This window comes from Nothoprocta perdicaria, unplaced genomic scaffold, assembly GCF_003342845.1.
Source record: "Nothoprocta perdicaria isolate Ctin4 unplaced genomic scaffold, notPer1 scaffold_162, whole genome shotgun sequence".
NCBI classification, from domain to species: domain Eukaryota; kingdom Metazoa; phylum Chordata; class Aves; order Tinamiformes; family Tinamidae; genus Nothoprocta; species Nothoprocta perdicaria.
Genome location: NW_020454783.1, coordinates 1122715 through 1147614, shown reverse-complemented (window position 1 = coordinate 1147614; position 24900 = coordinate 1122715). Strand labels below are relative to the sequence as shown.

The following is a 24900-nucleotide window of genomic DNA, read 5'->3' as shown; positions in this document are numbered from 1 at the left end:
ATGGAGGAGTTGCTATTATTAGTACGAATGCATTAAAAATCTGCTTGAAAAATAATGTATTATGGTAGGATAAGTAGCATTTCCTCACAGCTCTGTATTTATGTGAATCAAAGTTAATTATCCATAGCTAAGGGTAGATTTTGGCTTGCTGCTATGTATTTTAAATACAAAATCAAGAAGTGTATTTTAATTATTTARTAGTTTCATATGCAGGATGCATTGTCCATGTTTCTTAATTATGAAGCTGACAGTTTAGCTATTCTTCAATTCATTTTAATAGATACAAAGCCATATATAGAAGTTTTGGGGTTTTTTTTTTTCTTTTCCTGTAAGTTAGAGTGGCTTTTATTAGTGAGTTAATAAAGCATTAAATCCTGAATTCGATATATATTGTAACATAGCTACTTAGATAATATGGTACATCTTTGCACTGTAACAAAWGATAGAACAACCCATTGATATCAAACTTTTATGATTTTGAGAAGGAAAATATGACAACATTTGGATATTAAAATACAATGTCACTGATTTATCTCCTAGTATGTGTATATACATAGATAAACATATATATGTATATAATGTTAAGGTATATCTAAGAGAATATTCAAAGCTGAAGTAGCAGGCAGAGCAATTTATGAATGAATCTATTCAACACAGTTTTCTATTATTATCCATGTTTTGTCATGCAGTTATAAGTCTTTTGTGACAGGGAAATATTCGGGAATACTGATTTTCAAAATTCCATTTTTTGATGGTGATACCTTGAATTGTTTCAGATATTTTGTTTATTTTCACTTGTTTATATATTTTTAATTAAAAAGTTCCACATCTTTAAATCATTTGCCATCTTCTTCTTCTATCTCTTTTTTTTTTTCCCCCAAAAAAAGACTGCCTGTAATTTCAACTTGTAAATAAGATGACTATGGATATAATTGGCTCTAATTGAACATTTCAATCAAATTGAAAGCAGTGATCAGGAAAACCAGAATGCATAGAATCATTGCTTAATCTTTCAAGTTTTGTGTATATTTATTTAAGATTACTATGTCTTCAAAATAATCTTTTAATACTACTTTAAAGCTTATCTTTTTTTTTCATGTGTTTTAGTTAAGCTTGATTAGAAATATTTCATCTCATCATTCATTCATGAGTATTGTTGTTATCTCAAAATTTTAAGTTTTGGCACCTGAAAAGATATAGAGTTTCCAATAGATGTAAATGAAATGCATTTAGAACAGTTCAGCTTCCTTACTGCGTCCATTCCTTACATGTAAAAGTGTAATTAACCTTTTCTTTCTCTTTGACAGGGTGTACGATTATACTGTCGCCTTCACAGCCTGTTTACCCCAGTAATTAGGTGAGCCCAATTGGGAAATCCTCAGTGATTCATTCAAAAGAGCTTATATATTCTGTAGATACTGTCTTTGAACATGGGAACCTAACCCATGCGTTCAAAATTAGTCTCTTGGGAAGAATCAAACAAGMTTGAAGGGCTATCAAGAGAAGCAGCATAACAGCATCATAAAATGAATACAAACTCAGTTCTATATGACCTTTTTTTTCAGACTTTCAGAACGTTATAGGTCCTTATTGATATGCTTGGATGCTTACTGTATGTATTAACTACATTCTCTCATTTGGAGAATCTCAGCTGTGACAGGATAGCTACCTTTTTCTCTGCCTTTATGCTCCAGTGGGAATATTGCCCAAGAAAGAGGTGCACATCCTCCTCTTTCCTATCTGTACCATAAGTTTTCGCTTACAGAAAGCTTAATTCATACTTGTACCAACTTGTATATAAAATGTAAGTTTTCTTTTGTACTCTTTTAAGTTTTTTTTTTAATTTTGTTTTGAACAGGGATAAGGATTATCATCTGAGAACCTACAAATCTGTTGTCATGGCTAACAAGCTCATAGACTGGCTGATTGCACAGGCAAGTGTACACGTTTGGATTTATGCAGTTATTTAAATTTTAGTAGGGAAGATGGTGTTGTATTAAGTGGAGTAACATGCAAATATTTTGTCTCAGTTCATTATTGGAATTATTGGAACACTGCGTAAATGTAATCCTCTTGAAAGAGGAAATAACAGAAACCAGCCATCAGCAGCTGTGCTGTTCATCTCTCTTATGCTTATCTTTTTTGTTTGCTGTTCAACTTTAAATGTTTTAATGAGACTTAGCTTTGTGATTCACTATGTAACGCTGTTCATCAGTTTAGTTGAAATGGATAGGGTCTGAGATCTCAAAATTACTGAGTGCTTGGATAATAATAGTATTAATTTGTTGTATCAATTTTTTAGGCAAGCTAGAAATGAGGATGGGTATAGCCTGGTCACTAAGTCAAGATATACCAGTTTTAACTTTGCTGCCGTTTTACATTCTGTTATGTTCAGTTTTTGTAGAAAATGCAATGCTTTTCTATCTATAACTATAGTGAGGCATATCACTGTATATGCATACAATCCCTTTATGTATATATATGTATATACACATACATACATATATATGTATAAATATATGCATGCACATAGTATATTATATATACACTATCTATCTATATGTATATAAAGGTGGCAACGGTAAGTATAATCTGCAGACATGTCTTCGCTTTGAGATTATGCCAGTTTGTATAGAGGCATTTTAATTATGTGTTGAAGTCTGAAAAATAAGACATGCTGTGGTTTAACAGGGGGATTGCCGGACCAGGGAGGAAGCCATGATCTTTGGCGTAGCTCTTTGTGACAATGGATTTATGCACCATGGTAAGAAAGTACATTATGTCCAAGATAATGCTTGCTTTGTGTTCCATACCATCTGCTTAGCAGGAAGGAAATGAAGGGGCTGCTGAAGATACTACAGAAGGGATAGGAAGTAAGTAGGTTTATTGCATTATTGAAGAGATCTCTGCTTTATGTTGCAAGAAAACAAAAAAACTATTGTGTATTTRAAAACCATTTAAAGTTAGTTTTATAATACATAATGAGGGTTTCATTATTTGAATGATTCAGGGGGGAATTTTTATTAGCCACTTGGTGAAAGTTCTTAAGCAGGTTTACCTGTTCACATTGATGACATTGAAAATAAAAATTGTGGTGTGGGAAAAATTGAGCAAATGGGAACTAATGGTAGTGGCAGAAAAGTAGTAGCAGATGTTTAAAGTGACTTCTTAAGAGGAAAAGAAAAAGAGCCATTTTTTCCAAGAATGAATGAAAATACAGGAGAACATGACTTGAAATTGTGAAGCTATGATAGTAGGAGAAAATGGACTATAGAAAAGTGAGGAAATCATGAGGATATCAGACAACAAAGGCAATATCAGAGAAAAGGGAGAGAGCCAGGATGTGTGCAGAACTGCAAATAAGAAGACTGAATTTAATACCATCAGAAGCAAGATTTCAATGTAAGGATTGAAGTGGCAGGTCATTCACTGAAGTAAAAGGAGGGAGGAGGGAGAATAACTTCCCCTCAGAGATGTTTGTTCTTTTTCCTTTTGTTTTTAAATGTAAAAACTGCATCCATCTGCTATTCTAGTTGCTTCCCCATCCCCAGTAAACTCATTTCTAATACTGATGCTGGCATGCTCACCACCTGGAGAGAGCCAGAACATGGTGGTGAGCAGTGATCTCCAACAGCTGTCCTGCAGAACTTTCCAAACTCCTGTTTGTAAATCCCTTTTAGGAGAAAGCCTTTGTGCTGGACATTTTCACTAAGACCTTGCCAGACAAATGTGTCCTTCTCCCTTTGCTGAAGCCACATGTTGTACTTGAGAATGAACCCAGTGATAGCTTACTGTTATGGATCCACACAAAATTTGTTTCTATTAGAAATTAAAATCTGTCTAGATTCATGCACAAAATATGTTTTTAGCATTTAATAAATATGCATGAGAGATGAGGTTCATAAGAGATATTGATATTCAATAATTCTCCCCCAAAAGAAATGATGTCTGTGTTTCTGTATCACACAGTGTTAGAAAAAAGTGAATTTAAAGATGAACCACTGCTGTTCCGATTTTTTGCGGATGAAGAAATGGAAGGATCAAATATGAAGCACAGGCTCATGAAACACGATTTAAAAGTTGTGGAAAATGTAATAGCCAAATCATTACTGGTGAGTTAGTAAACTGAATGTTCATATGCTTTGATGATTAGTAAATGCATTATAGTGACAAGAAACAGAGCTATATTTTAACTCTTTTTAACCACTTACTGAACAATATTTTAAACTTTTTTTTTCAGATTAAATCTAATGAAGGCGCCTATGGTTTTATTTTAGAAGATAAAAATAAAGTGCCAATTATTAAAGTGGTGGAGAAAGGATCAAATGCCGAGGTATCAAATATTGTAAAATATTTTCCATGTTTTACTAAATTGTTCACAGCTGTAAATTTTCTGCATTCATTTAGGAAGAAAAATCTAATCATACACAATAGTACAATAGTTTGACAACTTTCCAAGAAAACTGTAGTTATGAGCTTTTAAAATTATTTTTTTAAACAAAACTGTGACCATTACTAATACTCATTTTATTTTCAAGTAATTTGCTATACTGAGAGTGATAGTATAAGTTCAATATTAATTATTTTGATGCATTTCATAATATTCCAGTGACATCATTATGAATGAGTAACATATATGCTTATTGTTAAAATATGCAATGAACATGAAGCAAGTATGCTACTCTTTAAATGTGTATATGACTTATTTCACAGAAAAGGCTGGACTAAGGTTTAATGATTTTTTTGCAATTGTATAGAATTTCAGAATTGCAATGCTAGAATTTCAGAATGTGAATAAAGAAAGTACAGACTTTCAGTCTGTTAGCATTGCTTTGATGTTTGGTGAAGTAAATTCAGACTCCTTTCATAAAAATGTATGAGGCTCTATACATGCAAAGATTAAAAAAAAAGAGGATGTCTCCTGTAAAAAAGAAAAATATAAAAATATTAGACCAGCATTTAAAGCCCTTGTACATCTCCTGATGGGATAGGAATGATGATAAAAATAGCTGCAGCAAAGCAATAATGTAATACAGCTACAGAGCTGTATCCGGGATGAGCTGGCTCCGTGAGCTTRGTGTAATTCCATACTATTTCTGCAGTCAGATTCTGTCATGTTCCCAAAGGCAGTAAGTTCACGCACGTGTGCCTTGAGCAGCACCATGTATCCTGGCACCCTCGCTGCGTATGGTTCCTTTCTTGTTAAAGCAGAGTTTATARATGGTCTGTGAGCTGACGTGCTGTACTGTTGGCTCACAGACATGGCACATGGCCACAGAACTTTTAAGGATCCTGTTCAGTTTGGAACTTAATAAATATTCATTTAGTAAATTATTCATTAAGTCCATCTGTTAGTAATAAGTTTTAGTTCCTTTGGAGAATGAAAGGTGGGCATGTTAGATATGATAATAGAAAAGCAAAATCAAAACAWCTAGCTCAGTCAAAGCTGATGTGTTAATTATTGTAAGTATTAACTGATACAGTAGTGGGCATAAACCCTTGATTAAGATTAGGACTTACTTTGGTCTCCTCATATTTGCGTTTACAGTCTGCTCTTTATCAAAATAACTAATTCTAGAGCTATGTTGTGTTGTTAGTCTTCTCTGCACTTTATATGAAGAAGACATAAAAAATATAAAGAAGATGTATGTGTTGTTAGTCCTATTGTGGCTGCATGCAAGCAGAAGAAAATATAACATTGGTGATTATAAGCAGCAAACATGTAAACAACTGATATTTATTTTCTAGATGTCAGGCTTGGAAGTTGGGAAAAAAATCTTTGCTATCAATGGTGACCTGGTGTTTCTACGACCCTTCAGTGAAGTGGATTGCCTCCTGAAAGCATGTTTAAACAGCAGGAAGCCCCTACGGGTTCTTGTGAGCACTAAACCACGAGAGTAAGTTGTCATGCCACGGTGGGGGTTTAAAAGCTGCAGCCGAAGTGAATTTTATGAGACGAGAAATTTTAAACAGCGCTACTGTGAGCTTATTATAAATGCTGGAGATGAAATGCTGTTACTGAGATGTTATTTAGTTCTTTTTAATGCCTCTTAAAGATAACTTAACAAAGTTATCTGATCAAGTGAAATAGTAACATGGAAAAATAAAAACATAGATATAGAATCAAAGCACCAAGGCTTGTATCTAATCTTACTTTGCTAAAGCCAAGCAAACTGATTATTTTATTGCATTTGTCAGTCAGGAAAAGCAGAACAGCAGGGCTCTCGGTCTTCAGTTCTACCACTTCAAGTACATGCAGAAACTGCAAATATAAATGAGATTTCTTTGAATATATGGGCAGATTTTATCACTTATCTGATCCTCTGTTTATAAAATAAATTCCTCTGTCTGGGGATTAGTTCCTGGTTTGGCAGAAGTTAGACTCTGGGATCTGATGGGCCTCTTCCGTGTCTGTGCCGGTCGTATAAACAAGAGTAACAAGTAAACAACTCCCCATCTTTACGTAAGGGAGGCATTTCTCTGCAGAGGTTTCACCCTTGCTACCTCAATGCAACTCTTCAAATGGAAAAGAAATATGAAGTGAGGCCTGATGTCTGAACGCAGTAGGCGTTCAAATGCCCAAGTCTAGTAAAGTGAATACACTTGTTGCTGGTTTGCATACGCACYCGAGAAAGAGGAGAATGAGCAACAGCAGCGGGAGAAATTTGGTGAGATTTCACAGAGTCGGGAGGAACCCATGCCCTGCTGCCAGCTAGCACACTCACACTGCCTTTAGGATGGCTTTGGTTAAGCAGTACAATGCTAATGTATTTCTCCTTTAATAAAAGCATTTTAGGAAAGAAATACCTTGAGAAATACAGCCTTGTGCAGAACAAGGAAAAGAGCAAAGGGCAAAATAGGGCAAAAAGTTGATCATCTGGTTTGATCATCAAATGAGTTTGATGATCATCTGGTTTGATGATCAACTTTTTGCTACTGCTGCTGCTACTACTACTACTACTACTACTACTACTACTACTACTACTACAAGAGGCACACACACACACGTGCAGGCATTCACATGCAAACAGAAGGTGTTGGAGCAAGTGTACAAGGCAAAATATGGCTCTGCTTTTGTGTAGATATGAATTTCATTTCTGATACTGCTCACCACTTGAAATGTGTGTGAATGTCTAGGCTGACAGAGGAGATCTAGTGAATGTTCCCTGAGAAATTTAAGAATTTATTCTCCATACTGTCTGCTTTTCTACTAGAAGCTACTACTAGCACAGCTGTGTGGGCAGATGAGACATTTTTTTCCCATTGTGAAATCTTACTTTAAATGGCCAGTGCTGGTCTTTCATGCTTAACCCATTAGCATGTTCAGGAAGAATTTTCAAAATGACGCTATCTAGATTGTAGTAATTTTAGCTAATATACAATATAAATACTAAATATATTCTATTTCTATTTTTATTTTTATTCAATTATATTTACATTTATGTGTATATATATATTACATACAATATATTCTATATAATATACAAATATTAAATATAGATCATATTCAAAATTCAATGTTTTTGGAAATATACCAAATGGAAATTTATGTATTTTAAAAACAAATTTAAATTTAAGAGCAATTTAAGAAATTTAAGAACATCTGAATGTTTTTTAAAGATTTAGAGACTCTGGTGAGATTTAGGCCCCGTCTAGTCTTGTAATAGCATCTGAATGCAAAACACTATGTATACTAAGAATAAAATGGGAGTACAAAAAATAATTCTGTGATATTATTTAAAACTGTAAATCAAACCTACTACAGAATTCTTCAAATGTGCTTTGAAATTGCTTTTCAGCTTCTATTTAAATTTGTCTGATTTAGCAGTGGCAAATGGAGCGCAGTGAAAGGCTGCAAGGTTGAATCAGAGCACTGCATGCACGACCTACCTAGCTCTGATAAGGAATAATGCAACTGTGCCACTTTTCTGCAGCCTGAGCTGCTATCTTGTTGGTAGCCTTGGTGTGTTTTGAGTTAACTCAGGGCTTCCATATGAAGAGTAGATGTGAATTCTGATTCTTGTAACTGTATTTTTGTTAAGGTTATGTATGCCAGTAGGTTTATTACTGTCACACCTGAGAGAACATACGGGCATAATGCACTGTGCCAACATGCCATATGAAGAGCATTAGGTAATCCTTTCTTTGCAAAACTCAGGGATTTGTACAGCTTCTCAGATAAACTCAAAAAAACCCCGATATCTTCAGTAAAAGCTGCCAATTAGAAATTTAGATATTAACAAAATTCTAATAGAAATCTAGTCTCCAAAACCTTCAGTCGCTCATAGGACGTCATGTTTTGCATGATCTTGGATCTTAATGCTCTGTGCCCTTGTCTGATTGACTGCCCATCTTCTCTGAGCTTTCAGGTTGTTATCATAACAACAGCTTCAGTTTTTTGGGGAGAGATTTTTGAACTGTGCTTTGGCTTTAATCAGCATATTGAAATTCTATAGGAATTTGTATTGCCTTTCTCCGTTTGCTTCCAACATTGTACCTTGCTTATATTTCTGATTAAAGTCCTGTGAAATACCTGCAATGTGCATCGTGCTGAATCGGAGATTACAATTCTGCTGAAAGCATAAGTGTTATACCCCTGGAACCTTGTCGTTACAGTCCATTTTTATGATAAATAACAAAATGCCACCTTTTGCTGTATTTGCACATTCTCTGCTTTTTTTCCAGAACAGTGAAGATTCCTGACTCTGCAGATGGACTTGGATTCCAAATCCGGGGCTTTGGTCCATCGGTTGTCCACGCTGTTGGGAGAGGTAAGGCATAGGAGCTGCAGAATGGATGTGTTTCATATCGTAATGGCCTGGCTTAGGTAAATCAGTGTTAGATCTTAGATGGTCATTTTCGGTTTCACAGACAATATGAGATAAAAACACAAGATTATTTCATGTTGCTTTATTTTTTACTCTTTAGATAGATGTTTCTGATTTTTTTTTTTGATTTTTTTTCTCTGTATATTTATATGAATGCATATACTTGACTAAGTTAAGTAAGGTCATATAGTGACCTTTACAGATTGAGAAAACAGTTCATAGATTAACTTCTCCAGGGAATGGATGTTGAGATCCRCTTCCTGCCAGTTAATTTGTTAAGTCACCAGCTGTTTCTGCAATCTTCTGCAAGTGTGTTGCAGAAAATATACTTTTGTCAAATCTTTTCAAGGATGCTGGTGACTTATCTTCTCTTAGTAATTGCAGATATTTGCTCTACCTACCATGTTTGCTATGTTTTGCCTTCCTACTGTCAAACACTTACGTTCAACAACTTGCTATTTTCTGGACTGCTRTACCAGCAAGAGAATTTAAAGTGTCTTTTGCTGCTCTTGTATGCTGTTGATGATAGTGTCACCTAAAGCTGTATTCTCAGCCACTGTGGGACTTTTTTTTCTCCACCTCCTTTGTAGTTAAGGATCTTAAACTGATGATCTGCAAAGTAGCCAGATTTGGACAGAGCTAGATAATTTTTTTTTATAGGCTGTGGTGCCAGAAATTAGATTTTCAGGAGAAAGTCTAATAAGCTATAGACTGTTGAGCCAATGAGATAATTATTTCCACACCTGGGTCTCAATTTAGCTGCCTGTCCTTGTTCATTAAGCACATATTTTATTCCCATTAATCTCAATAACACAGAAGTGCTTGCTTGTGTGGTTTGCTAAGCCTGAAAGATTTTAAGCATATGCTTAAAATGTGTACACTTACACATGTAYGTGTAAAAATTTTTGTTGAATTGGGACTTTTTTTTTTAATTCTAAGCAATTCTGTTGCCTTGAGAGATATGTAAAAGGCCTATTTTAATCTTCTAAGTAAATTTTTATGGGAGCAGAGAGAGGGGAATTTGTAATAACTGATAATGGTGCAAAAGATTTCTTTTTTTCAATTATTTTCTTGTCAAATTCACCTGGCAAATCATAACATGGCTTTTCTATTTGTCAGCCTTGCATATTCAGTTTAGCTTTTTCTTTTGTAGTAGCAAGCTTCTGTACCTAACCTTGCAGGAAGGAAGTCAAATATTTTCAAAGTATTTTACCAACAAAAGACAACACGATATGAGTGCTCAGTAAGATGGAAATAAGGTCATGTTCCAACAGGTTGTCCTTCCAAAGGGCAGGATGAGTCATGCTGGAAAGACGTGGAAACAGCTGCTAATAGTAGTCTTTCTGTGAATAAAGGATTTTCCCAAAGTGATTGTTTGATTGTTAAAATAAATCACTGAACCATATATTTTGTATTGTTCAAATATTTATTTCTTTGTTCAAAATTATTCAAGGTAATAAAATCGCCGATTCAATTATCTGTTTAATTTAAATTAGGCAATTTCTTCTACAAATGAATTGGTAAAGAGATTAAAATATGGATAGGCTACATGGAAATATCCTTGAATTTGGATTTGTCCCTTATTGTTTAGCATGAATTTCTTGTATGCTCTAATACTTCTTTGAATTATAAGCCAGTCACCAGAAAGCTTCTGTTGTATAAGCCTGAAGCAGCTAAAGAGCCAAAGACTTAAGATACATAACAGAATTTAGAAAAAAAAAAAAGGTTGTCTAGGTTATGACCTAGACCTAGCTTGATTACAAGCTAGACCATTTTGATATTTTATAATCCTTTTCTTTTAGACAAATTTTCCACATTTCCATATTGGCAATCAACTTCCACCTTAAAACGTAGTCTTTAGAAAAATTATCTAATGAGCAAGAATAATTATGCATTAATGCAATAATTATGCAAACAGCAAGAGATTGCTCTTTGCATGGACTCATCTGCTACAGAACATGGTTTATTTGCAGGGGCCGGCTGACTTCAGAAGCGATTTCTAGGAGTCACAGAGAGTGAAACTCCAGGAGAACTAGGGGCAGCAGATGTTCATACAGAATGAGGCTCTTGGACTGTAAACTTTAAAGGAGTTGTTTAGAAAAACAAATCTGCCAACTTTTATTTTATTTTTTTATAGGAACAGTAGCAGCTGCAGCAGGTCTCCACCCTGGCCAATGCATAATCAAAGTCAATGGAATTAATGTCAGCAAAGAGACTCATGCAAGTGTTATTGCTCACGTCACTGCATGCAGGAAATACAGGCGCCCAATGCAGGTATATTTTACTTGGTTTACTTGCAGTTTTTCTGACTTAATATTTTTTCTCAATCAAAGGATATCAAAGGATATCTTTCTTATCAAAGGATAAGAAAGAAAAACACAAACAGTAGGATTCSATAATGTATTTTTCCAAGTTCCTGCAAAATTTTCATAAACTGTGAACCAACATCATTGATTAACTTCACAAAATCTTCCAATGGATGTTAATTGAGAAGAAAAATCCAATTAAAGTCAAATRTGAAATCATTCTCCCTTACCTACTGCACTGATATAAGATAAGCATTGTAAATAGGAGTTAATTTGACCTGCATCTTGCAAATAAGGAATTGATGAAAAGGTCTGTCTGGATCTTTTTTTTTTAAAACTATACCATAGAACTGAAGTTATTACCTAGCAGATCAAGACAGAGCTCACCTATTCTTCAAAGGGAGGTGTGCTATGGTAAAGGGAGGGTGTTTTGTCTAGAGATATGAAAACGATCTAGAACACCATATATGTTTTAAGTGTTGCACAATTGTGGAGTTGCTACAGGGGCTAGTGACATCCAAAAACCAATGACTGGCTAGCACGCATGCCTTCACGTGTGAAATTGCTCTCTATGATTTTTCTTCCATTTGTGTAATATATTGGAATACTTACTTTATTTTTTCCTATGCTGAGTGTTTGTTTCAATAACAAAAGGTGCTGATTAGGTTCAGCTAATTCCAAATAAATAAAATCCCCCAAATTGAGAAGAATTTCTAAGAAAACTTTAATTTAAAATGTAATACTATCAAGTGATGCATGAGAATTCCTGTCTAGACTGAAATACAAGGTAGTATTCCCACTGGTGTTATGATGTCTAGAATTTCATTTCCTCCTCAGAAATCTTGGATTTTAATTATTTGGAAAATGACTATGAATTTATCTTATTTTTGTTAGCATGATGCATTAGTCCATCATTTCCTTAATTAGAATACTGCAGTCTCTCCTGAGGTCTGCCGTTGCGTAGATGAAAGGGCATGGTCCGCTTCACAGTGGGAGGAATCTGCTTGCGTGCCTGGAGTGTGAAGCTTCATTTCAGATTCATATTGGTAGAGTGAATATGCTGTGTTGTTACAGTATACTCTGTCTTGGACAGTGTTTATATTCCTTCCGTCTTGTCTGGAGGAAAAAAAATTTAAGTAGGTTTTGCTCCATGACCTGSCACACAGTTTCTTTGCAGTGATGCTTTTGGAGAACATCGCTGCAGATTATATTCTATTATATCATGTATTAACTTTTGAAATAGTGATTTCTGGTTWAACTTGAAGGTAGACCTTGTTTTAGGCGAAGTTAAATGTGAATCAAAAAGCAGATTTAACCTTTTTGTTTGTTGATCCAAGTAAAGAGTCGTTTGACACATTCCAAATCTGTTAGATAATAATGCTTAATGCTGCCCACATGCATAACAAATCTGTGTAAGACTCCATGGATAAGCTGCAGCTTTCGGATGTATCTACAAAGAGGGGTGGGATTCAGAGCCATTTCTGCTGATTGGCTTGTGCACAGGTAAGTTCTGTCTGTCCTCAGAGAGCTCTAAAAGTTAAAGTCCTTTCTAAAAAATATTTCCATTGCCTTTGAGTGAAAAATAAGGCATAGTTGAATTGAGAAAACCTAAAAAGAAATTACATCTCAAATCAAGAAAGAATTTACACTTATCTTAGATTCATGGGTTAAAGTTAGTGGCTAAATATTGTACATTAGCAAAAAATAATGCGATATACTTGGCATTTTGCATGAAAATTGCAACATCCAGCTTACACTTTTGTCATCCTTGCTTAACTTTGACTTCCACAAATTTATTTTTAAAGACTGTGGATAGGCCTAATAGCACCATCTTTTTCCTGATGTAGTTAGGAGAGGGAATGAATAGTTGACTAGCACACTTTTTGTGAAATGTATTCTGTATATGACATATTTGATAGGCCCTATACTGTACTTAGATATATGCATACACACACACTACAGTATATACATATACACACATATGCTTCTACATGTAGATACATATAACATAYATAATATGTTATATAGTAATACTAGTATATAGTATAGTAATTATATAGTAATYATATAGTAATTATATAGTAATATAGTAAGTAGTATAGTAATTATATAGTAATACTAGTATATAGTATTATAGTATCTGATTGTCCCTCTTCCATAATGATAAATATCAAATGTTATGAAGAAAGCAGATATCTTRACTAGTTTTGTCTGGAACCAGACGTGTTTGTGAAACAGCTCTACAGCATTGCTTGTGTGTGAGCAGGGATGGCTAAACATGCAGCTGGTGAAGTAGGTGCAGGCAGCCAGACCACTTCATGCAGCCCTGTACCCTGAGGGCTGCTCAGACACAAGCATGTGTCTCCAGTAAGCTGGGAGCGTGACTTGATGTGGACCAGGTGAGGGTGAGAATRTAGCTGATCCTGAAAGCAAGTGAGCGTRTCAGGTTACTCTGTGGGGATTAGATGCCCATCTGGTTATTTTACGAGGAGGCTGAGGATGCCTCTTGGATGGTGTACATGTGATGGGCATATGTGTAAATAAGGGTAAGGGGARAAAGAATATTATGTGAGGTTGCCGTTTGTAGTCCTTTGACCAAGTCCTGTGGTTATGAGTGACTTGGTGACATAACATGCTGGGCTCTGTAGCCTGAGAAAGGCATTCTGTCCTTTTTGTTTGTCTTTTGCTAAGCTGGGGAAAAAGATAAAGCAGGACTAATAAAATAGCTCTTAAAAAGGCAAATACAAGTAGTGGTGGTTGCAGTGTATATTCTCCTTGCTGGTGGCAAGTGGGTAAGTAGATTAAGTAGACCTAGTGTACCTTTCGTTGGTTATTCCATAATCTATGCTAGTTCTGTGGATATGTGGCAAATTAAGTGAAGGAAAAGCTTTTCTTCTTCTTTTTTTTTTTTTAATATTTTCTGTCCCTTTTTTTCTTTTTCCATATGTAATTTTGTTTAGAAATGTCTGAAGTTGTTTTTGGCTAGGATATAAAAGTGATACAAGCCATGCTGACAGAGATTTCTAGTGCTTCATAACAGTGTATGCTGAAATCAAAAAGTAAATTGGTTAAATGCATTAGGTGGCTTTAGATAAAGATTTTTTGTTTGTGTTTGTTCTTTAGCAAGATTCTATACAGTGGGTTTACAACAGTATTGAAAGTGCTCAGGAAGATCTTCAGAAAACAAATACCAAGCCATCTGGAGATGATGGAGGAGATGCCTTTGATTGCAAAGTAGAAGGTATGTGCTGCTTATTTTTATTTTGTTGTTGCTCAGAATATTGGTATAGCAACAAAAAGTATAGGAAGTGCCTTCGTTTTCATGGCGAGAACTATAAACAGACTGTAAGATTTGCTTTACATAAGGATTTGCAGTTCTTGTATGTGTTCTGAAGAGGTAAATTTAACATGCTGTCTTCTGAAAATTGTACTTCCAATTTCAGGAAAAAAAGCTTCTGTGATTCTTTCAGAAAAAGAAGCTTCTGTGATTCTTTCAGAATCACAGAAGTTGATTGTTTTTCATATATGGGGTGACAATCCTAGGATTATCTGATTTATTTTCACTAGTAGAAATCGTTTAATGCCACATTAAATGAATTAGTGAGCGTACTGGATGAGATATATCAAATCGGACATCCTTCAGCTTATTTTCAAATACTTAATGTTTAGAAAAAGCTGGATTTCTATCCATGTATAAAGATGATAATTAAAGAGATGGTTAATACATAGCTTGTATTTTGGTTCTCTGGGTAAATGATGGGTAAATGATCATAGATGCTTTCATGATCCTTTTCTTCTCATTTATTTCTTACCATTACCATTTCTTTTGTTGCTTTTTTACTTCTCTACATTATGAGTAAAACTGAATTATTTTCCTTCAACTGTAATTGTTTATAAAGGAAAACTTTTGCATCCTCTCTGTTTATGCTTCTTGAGCTCCATGAAGTTGTCATGCTCCTGCTTATCAATCTCATATTTTAGCATCCATAAACCTACTGGCTTTCTGATTTTAAATCATGCAGCTAGTAGCTTGTGTGTGTGTTTTTAAGGAGCAATCAAAGCATAGCTATTTCTAGAAATGTTGCCTATGACCTCTTTCTTTTATTTAAYGGCTAGCCTGCTTCAGAATTGATCGCGTTATTTTCTTTATTTTAGAGGTAATTGACAAGTTTAACACTATGGCAATAATTGATGGGAAGAAAGATCATGTGAGTCTGACTGTTGACAATGTTCATCTGGAGTATGGAGTGGTTTATGAGTATGACAGCACAGCTGGAATAAAATGCCACGTGTTGGAGAAAATGGTTGAACCAAAGGGGTTTTTCAGCTTGACCGCTAAGGTATGAAGCAATTTTTTTATGTATTAGTTTTTGTTGTGCTTAATAAGAAGGAAGATTAAAAATGAATCTGATTCATTGGATTATATTATTTAACTTAATACCTTTTAATTGTCACCCTTGGGTCACCTTTGGTCACCTTTGTTCCTTGGATGTTTTGAAGAATGATTGTGTACTCAGGAAGCAAAATAAGTTAGACATCTTTTTGAAGGTAGGCTGTMGTTTCCAAATTGCTTAATTTCATCAGAATGGCATGTGCCACTTCTCTAATTTGTTTCAGGGAGAGAGTAACAAGTAGAAGGATGTCTGTCTTTTTGTATCTTCAGGTAGAAGCAAGCTGTGTGTATGCAGAAACACAYTCGAAAAGCCACAGAGGCAGAAAAAGACAACTGTAACTTTTATACTTTTTTTATAACCATCCATGATGATCTCTCTGTTTTGTTTTGTTTTTTGACCTGATTAAAATATGGCATGAACAGCACCTAAAATAAAATTGGTGGACCTAGTCTAGAAAGTACCAACCAATTGCTCGGTGCGTGGGAGGGAATCAGCATCAGGGTCCGGACTGGAGCAATGCGGAGTGTGAGTTGGGAGGGAGGGAGTCAGGTCAAGGCTTCCCAGGTGTCATTAATTTTTGTTATGCAGCATTGTCTGTGATTCTAAAAGACCACTGATTATCAGCCTTCCCTGCTTTAATTATAAGGGATGACAAGTAAGGAGTTACTGTGGTAATCTTATTTCACAATTTACTGCCTTTGTTTGAATTACTGTAGATTCTTGAAGCACTGGCAAGAAGCGATGAGCATTTTGTGCAGAATTGCAACAGCCTGAATTCCTTAAACGAAGTAATCCCCACTGAGCTTCAGAGTAAATTCAGTGTCATTTGTAGCGAGAAAATTGAACATATCTGCCGGAGAATCTCTAGTTATAAAAAGGTATGACCACCGTGTGCGCAGTTTGATGATATTTGTCTTTTGGGGGAAAAAACGGCAAATGTAGTATTGTTTGAAATATTGTTCAAAATGCAGACATACAGTAATAGAAATGTTGATGAAAGTTTAGCTATTATGAGACTTGAATGGCGAAACTGTATAACTGCATAAACTAAGTTTTTATGCATATTATATGTACTATCTTATGTYTGTTATCTCGTTTTATACACCAACTAGATCATAATCTGTCTTGTTTGTAGAATTTAGCTGTGGATGCAGTCAACTGTATTTTKCCCACAAAAGGCCTGGCTTTCTTGAATATTTGCCAAATGAATTTGCCAAAATGTTACCCAAAAATTAAACAATAGCAGTTTAATTATTTTTTTCTTCTAATGAACCTTACTTTTAAATATCGAAATTGATAGCCTTATATTTGTCTTTTCAATTTGTCTTATATTTGTCTTCAAATTGTGATTTTTTTTTTTCTAGCAAGATTATTAAAATAGCTCTGTACATTGTTAAGTTTACATTGGCTTAATAAAACATTTACAGTACAGAAATAAGTTAAAGGTGCTGACTTTCAGATATGCAAGGTCCAGATTAATGAGATAAGAGTGAATAAATACCTGGAGTATGACCTTTAGCTATCTCTCTACGATTGTCTAGCTAAGCAGAACATTAATTAATTGGCGGTTTGTCAATTTGTTAATGCAAACTTAGTTTCTCATGCCAGCCAGTGCTTCCTCTTCACTATCAACCTAATTATCAGGATTTGCAGCTAGTTTGAACTAGGCCTGAAGCTGTCCCTTAGAACTGGCCCTGCCCTGTGTCATCTCTGCTCATGATGTGACCTATGGCATGTGCAAATTGGTCTGTTCTGAGACCCACTATGCAAAAATTAATTGCAAAAAAAATATATTTACTTCACACAGTTCTGAAAGGTGGCACATAATGTTTCCTTGTTTTCCAAGGGAAAAGGAGATGGGCCTGTCCTCTTTTTCCAAGGGAAAAGGAGATAGATATAATTAAGCTACCATGGCCAAAGAGCTGCTTTCCAAAGACTTTTCAGGGTGCTCTTGGTCTCTCTAAGAAGAACTGGAATAAACAAAGGAATCTGGTGGCAGAAGGGGACATCAAAAGCAGGTTGATATAGCAGATAAACAGTGCTAAACATCCAGGCTCTCAGATGTCTGCCTGAGTTAAAAACCTCTTGGCTTGTAATAATCAGGTCAAAATCAAAATATTTTTTTCTTCAAAAGGATATTCCTTAGTTTGACATTCAGAGAAGTGTATTTACAGTAACCTGTAGGTATGTTTATACCTTTCCCAACAACAAAACTCTCGAGCACGTACAGTCTTTTACAAGAGTCCCAGGCAATATGTGAAATTTTACTGTTAAACTGGATGTGAAATAAACAGCCGTGAGGAAGTTTCCATGGTGCTTACACTGTCTAGCAACAGATCCTTTTGATATAAATGGCACTTTTAGAACTTTCAAACTCCTCAAAAATTAATAGTTTTACAGTTTGTATCTTAATGACCATTAATAATGCACTAGATTTCTGGGATAGCCCTGTCCCCTTCTTGGCAAGGTAGAGGTAACCATGGTAACAGAAGTCCTTCTGCGTGCCGGGGCCTCAGCCTGGCTGGTGGCTTCACTGTGGAAGTCGGAATTCTATAAATAGAAACCCAGTAGGTTTCTGCAGCTCCTATTCTTATTATCACAGTGTTTTACTTATGTTTGAGGCCAGTGCCATGAGCCCCAGATGTTTCTCAACATGTAAATGTAAAGAATTTGGGGCCTGACTTATGACCCGATTAAATCGTAGCCAGGCATTTGGTCTCAGTGGAACCGGGTGTGTGGGAGATTCAGATGTGAAATATGTACTGCTTGCAAGAACATTTTCATCATTAAGTGTCCTTAGTGCCCTTTTTAACTATTTGTACATTCTTTGGCCTTGGAACCATTCCATAATGGGATTTCCTGTAATCTTCGAAATCCTGTTCTGATGTAAATGTTTAAATGCAATTTATCGATCAGTTTTACAGAAATGTTCATCAAGGTCAAGTTATGTGTCATTAAAATGAATACAGATTTAAATMCCATTGAATTTATGCTGACACTTAGTAGACAAGAAGCTGCTCAAGTTAACTTGAAGGTATTATTATGTGTGAGCTATTTTCCATAACTGAAGTCTCTGCAGGATTTTGACTGGAAAGGTACTGTGATTAAAATGCCATTGACTTGTAGCTTATTATGACTTTTCCATGAAATTCTTCCCTAATATCAAATTGCATTGCAAAGCACTCACATTATTGCAGAATTTCTCCTTGTGACCAACAAGACTTTCTTGTTTATTCATAGTAGATTCATCATCAGAGATGGCAAAAGGTGTGAAGTAACATTTCTTAAGACAGGAAGAAAATGATGCTTCTGGGAGTGATTTGGGGGGAAGTAGTACAGTAGTACAAGCAAAATACCTGTTCTTTGCTGAGTAAACGTCTAGTGCACAGGGTAACAAACTCGTTTTTCAGTAAGAAGGCCTGATCTGATGAGCTTCATGATTCTGACATTAGTGTATTTTCTCACTGTCCTGATCTGTCAGTCTGTGCAGTTTTGGGTTGGCATCTTCCCATTAAGGAATAAATACTTCTAAGTTCACAAAAATTCACAAAAAAATCAGAGGCTGTAAGGAGGGCTACATGACCAAGCATTGGGTTAGAATTAGACCATAAATGTGAAAAGAAATAAAAATCACTGCTGATAAAACCTATGGTAAAGAGAAGGGGTGGCAGTAGCGGTTTGCAAAATATGGTGTTTTTATGCTGTTATATCTTATCATCTTCACCCTCTGAGTGTATGAAATTCATAACTTATAGCTTCCAATTCTGTCTTTATTATAGCCTCAGGCAAAGTTTCAGAAATTTTTATTAGATATTCACTTAAAAATATCTATCTACAGCACTGAGCTGTAGAGAATTTCTAGACTTCCTCTTCAGGAAAAGTCATATTATGTTTAAAGGAAAATTAATACACTCCCATTTTTCCAACACTATTTACATTTGCAAAATGTATCATTAATTTCAAAAAGCCAAATCCAAAAAATCTAAAATGAGAAATATTTTTTCTTTACTTCTAGAGAAAAGTGGAAATTATGAAGTCAAATCTAGCCAGGATGTTTGAATTATTTCAAAATTTTCTTTTCTAGACAGGTGCTCAGGTTTTGCAAGAGCTGACATGTCAAAAACTGTTAATCAAAAATTTGTTTCCCTTCTCACTTCTAGTTTTCAAGAGTATTAAAAAACAGAGCTTGGCCTACCTTCAAACAAGCTAAGTCAAAGATTTCACCACTTCACAGCAGTGATTTCTGTCCAACCAACTGCCATATCAATGTGATGGAGGTCTCTTACCCTAAAACCTCAACATCGCTTGGTAGTGCCTTTGGCGTTCAGTTAGACAGCAGAAAACATTCTTCACATGAAAAAGAAAATAAAAACACTGATCAAGGTAAGTGAGGTGAGCTTGAAAGAAGAAACACTTCCCTGTTTCTGATATAGACCTAAAATGTAAGTCCTGAATGCTGAAACTAAGGATCAGACATTTTCAATATTTAGATTTCAATATTTAGATTAGACTAAAACATGATAAAGGATAGTTGTAACTTCTTTCCTTGGATAACATTCTTTCCTTGAATAAACTTGTCTTTGATAAGCAAAATCATATGCAAAATTACCTGATTTGATTAGGAAAACATTTCAACTTCTGTTAGTCATTTTTCTCACTTCAAAGTTTATTTTGAAAAAAAAAAATATTGAGGTAAACTTGTTTGGTTTATTTCCAGGTAACCTGAATCCCATGATTTATGTCCAGCATACCATTACCACCATGGCTGCCCCGTCTGGACAGTCTCTTGGTCAGCAAGAGGGGCATGGGCTGAGGTACCTTTTAAAAGAAGAAGATTTAGAAACTCAAGATGTGTATCAGAAACTGTTACTSAAATTGCAAGCTGCATTGAAAGAGGTGGAAACATGTGTTTGTCAGATAGATGAGTAAGTAAACGATACCATTTGGACTTTTTTTTTTTTTTTTTTTTGCATCAATGTTTTTTTTTTTCAGTGCCCCTGATTTTTTGCCACTTGCACTTTTATCTTTTCTTTAGAATGTTGAAATTGCAATAGTTTTGAGGTTAAAGGAATATGAAGTCCACATGTCATCTAAGTTTTTATTAGGAAAGGAAACAAAGGCTTGAGATCCAAAACATAGTTTTATTTAACTCCTTATTGCTGAAGAGTCCTGGAGGTGAATTTGTAGGCAAGTCCTTTTTTCCTTAAGAATACTGTTAATTTGWTAGACATATTATGTGAGAGATCCAAAGTCACTCAGCGATTCAACTTAATTTAGGTCAGGGATTTATAWGTTAAATTTCCAATTGTGAAGTGAATGTTCTTATTGCTGGGCTATTAGCTCGCTTGGAATGAAGATGAAGAAGAATGATAAGTCTTTCAGTTTTGAAGAGTCCCATATGTCATACAGATGTCAGAAGTAATTCTTTTTAAAAATATCAATAACAGAAATGTTGGGTTTTAAAAGTTGTTCTTTCATGAACTGCARTTTTGTAAAGTGGTGTCTATCATTGCTTCTCTATGTATTTTGAATTCCTAATGTTTTCACTATTTCTATTTTTTTTGAGTAGTGATTTTTTCTAGTATTGTAATAGTAAAATAAGTAATGTATTACAATACTGTCATACTATTGCAGTAATGCTTTAAAAAAGTATGGCCTAAAATTTTTAAAGAAAGCATTGCTGTCCGTGCCTTTCTTAAAGTAACTTTGTAAACAAAGGACCTTCTGAGCCTTTCTTTCATACRCAAGTAAATATGCTATGCCTAGGAATCTATTCAATTTGTGAGTCACACATTTGAGAAAATATAAGAGTGTCYGGATTAGCTTTTTATGCCTTCATAAAGTTCCTAGACACTGACCTGGGAGCAGTGTGTGTAAGAAGTACACAGATATATTTAGGAAAATATACCTTTTACTATTCTAATATTCATTTTTTTCATGCTTTATTCCTCTCAGGCTTTGAGTGGAGTAGCAGTGTATAATTATTGTGGAGCAAAGCAGTTCTRTGCAGGAAACAGGATACCCAAGGGATCTACTTAAAAGACCTGAACAGGAATGTGGGAAGGCAGGACTATCTGGGTGTGAGCAGCAAAGCAGTACATAATGTACTGTATTAGAACACAACTATTCTTAATTAATTAACTCTTGAGAGAAGTGTTAGGACTCAAAGGGAAAAAAGAAAATACAAGAATAATCTTTATTCAGATATATGTATATAAAGTCAATGCTAGTCTCTACCCCCAAAATTTAGGGGCAGTGTTATCTACCCAATCTTTCCTATATATTACTGGAAGAAAGCGAACTGAAGAACTAGTGTGTTTTACCTGAAAAACAGATCTGTAGGGGTTTATGGACTGTAGGATGTGGATGTTATACATCCTTGAGAATTGAGAGAATTGAGTAATTCTAGCATTATCTTCACCATGGCTCCCCATGAGCCCCATGAGATGGGGTTGAAAAAGAAGTACTGATGAAGAGAGACATAACTATAGCCTTTCAAAATGACTGCTTGTTCAAGAATTTTTAAAAGTGTTACAGTACTTCCTTAATATYATTATTGAGAAAGATGTCAACCACAGATGCTAGGTGCTAGGCAGAAGTAAGTGTTTCTTCACGCTKTTTTTCATAAGGTTACTTTTTGTTGTATTCTTGATTGACACGCAGCCAAAATTCTCAGGATCCTACATGGTTTTTTTTGGAAAGATATCTGTTGGGGGTATACAAGAGACTTCATTTTTTTTTTTTAATCTGGTTGTGGATGTCCTTTATTGTCTTGAGGACCATAGGTTTTGTTTGTTTCTGATACATTTTAAAAATTGTGTAGATTAGGATTACATGCAGGAATTAGTTCTACTTGGGAATTAGTCCTAATTGGGATTTTTTTTTTTTTTTTGGTTGAACTTTATATTTGTCCTTTCAATGGAAAAAGAGATGGACATTGAAGAAAATTTGGTTTAGAGTTGTTCCRTCCCTAAGAAGATACAGTGTGCAAATGCTTTGTTAAAAAACAATCAAAGAAAACTTAAAGTATGATTACTGTGGTATTTAGAGATCTCTTTTATATGCATGTTTTTTAGAGTCCCTGAATCAGATTTCTAAGGCACCTCACTGATCTCAGGAATAAGGAGCACCAGAACTGTTATCCAGACTATCAACTTTGGTTCMTAATAGTTGAGAACAAAAAGATCTTCCTTGGAAAGAGAGCCTGCCCGTAGGGAGAAAATGAAAAGCTCCTTTACGAAAAGATCCAGCTACTTGCATCAGTCTTCCATGGAGATCTTGGCAGCACTGACTAAACAGTCAATTAGAAGAACAGGATATAATAGTCTTTCTGTATCTGGATGAATAATGAGTCAGAGGAAGATGATTTTGGTGTCTGAAATTGAAATTCATTACATTTTTAGTCTGTTTCTTATTCTTGATTATTGTCTTACAACACAAGATCCATGAGAAATACCAGAATGGAACAGACCAAAACCTACTTTGCTTTCCCAACACAGGATGATAACACRAGTACAAGAAAGAGTATAGATTAATGCGTGTCCTTATCTCCTAATTCCTGGCAGCAAGCAGCACTGTAAGGATGTCCCAAAATGGATTGTTGTTTTTAAGAACTGGGATAGAATGATCTGCTATAATTTTTTTTACTAATCTCCTGTAAAGTCTTATTCAGTATATTCTGTTGGTAGTCTGTTTTGCAAATATAAKGTCCGCATTTTCTTAGCACATTTATTTTAGGACATATTCAAGAACATGTCTGATAGAACAGGTAGATCAAACCCAAACACAGCAGTAAACTATTTGACCTATCTTCTTTCCCATCATCATCCTATCAAGCACCTTATGTTATGGAAAAGAATGGAGTTTCACACTGATGGGAAGCTTAAGAATCCTTAAGGCACAACGTAGCCCAGAAGATGGTGGTCTGTKTAGATGGTGGGTGGGTTGAAAGTCCAGAAAAATTACTTTTTTTTATAGTTAATATAACTTTCTATCTTATGATATCTATCATGATTATCTATTTTAAGATATCAGATAAGAATCTTTTCCTGTATGCAGGATAAAAATTTGCATCTGTCTTTTTCCTGTTAGCACTTGTATCTCTAGAAAGCTATACTGAGCTGTTCAAATGATCTTAAGTGAAAAATGCTACCTTTCCAATCTAAATACTAATTTGAAAACTTCATTCTACTGGAGAGTGGTATTAATAAGGACTAAAGTAGAACTGTCCATATTAGCTGCTCTGACCTTGAAAATAAATTAGCATATCTCATTCTCAGTATGAATTCATTGCTCTAGAACATGARTCTTCTTCATCCAGTGTTTGTGCATGTTCCAGAACCAGTAGGTTTTACTCTTCTCCTTTTAGAAGAGCAGTTTTTAATCTTCTCTCCAGTTCCTTAACTAAATGTCACTTTTGTGCTCTTCTGGGAAGCTTGTAGATTAATTATCAGTTTTATTAGTGAGAGTGGGTAGACATTTTGAATATTGGAAATACACAAGTGCAGTTATAATGTTTCTTAAAATGCCTTAGGATGGGAGTGAGGCAGGCTGTATATTTTACACAGAAGCAGTTACGGAAATGCAAGTTTTTCACAGCTGGTTTCTTGACTTGTACAGAAAGGTACAAGTTTCACGCTCARTTGAATTTACATTGATGTAAAAATGTGACCCCAAGTGTTCAAACCTGTGCTACATTTCTTTGCTAAGAAGAATACCAGATTGTGTTTTTAGTAATGCTAATGAGTTTTACTGATGAAGGCATGAACAATAATCTGTTATACTTCTTCATARCATAATGTGTCCCTTCTCCCTTTGTTTCAGATAGATACAGACTGAATTAAAATACTCTCTTTGAATATTTTAGAAGAATAATAACAAAGAAGCATTATGCTATTTTGTTGGAGGATGTTGATTAAAAATGCTATTATGCTGTTGGTTGTCTTTTGAAAAACATGTATTTTTTGCCCCCCCTCCTTCTATCTCGCAGCCTTCTTTCTTCAATAACATATTCTCCYAAATCAGAGCGTAAAACACCTGAGCCTTTAGTGCCAGCAGACAGTGATAATGAAAAGGGAGAGAGGAATGGAAAGAAGGTCTGCTTCAGCATGACAGGCGATGAACAGGAAGATTCTGGTCATGACACCATCAGCAACAGGGATTCTTACAGGTAATTCCACTAGTAATATTTTTGTTTGTCCATCAAATAAATGAAGCCTAYAGAGTTTTAGATGCTCAAGTGGTCGTGAGACATATCAAAATAAAATGATTCTAACATCTCTAGCAGAGGAATAATGAGCATCAAGATACATTACAAGATATGCATCTTTATTTTTGACTTTCTTTTATTTATGATTACAGATTACTTATTAG

At 35.0% G+C, this 24900-nt stretch overlaps 1 protein-coding gene across 1 annotated transcript in view; it reads left to right on the top strand.

Moving 5' to 3' along the window:
* The window catches only part of PREX2 (phosphatidylinositol-3,4,5-trisphosphate dependent Rac exchange factor 2), a 169694-nt gene that overhangs the window by 74144 nt on the left and 70650 nt on the right, over positions 1–24900 (top strand). Inside the window, exons 13-26 of the mRNA XM_026035597.1 lie at positions 1308–1357; positions 1859–1934; positions 2692–2764; positions 3970–4112; positions 4241–4333; positions 5749–5897; positions 8686–8771; positions 10966–11102; positions 14258–14375; positions 15290–15474; positions 16245–16406; positions 19689–19911; positions 20246–20453; positions 24518–24697. Of these exons, the coding sequence (XP_025891382.1) occupies positions 1308–1357; positions 1859–1934; positions 2692–2764; positions 3970–4112; positions 4241–4333; positions 5749–5897; positions 8686–8771; positions 10966–11102; positions 14258–14375; positions 15290–15474; positions 16245–16406; positions 19689–19911; positions 20246–20453; positions 24518–24697 (1883 nt within the window). The remainder of the gene's footprint in view (positions 1–1307; positions 1358–1858; positions 1935–2691; positions 2765–3969; positions 4113–4240; positions 4334–5748; positions 5898–8685; positions 8772–10965; positions 11103–14257; positions 14376–15289; positions 15475–16244; positions 16407–19688; positions 19912–20245; positions 20454–24517; positions 24698–24900) is intronic.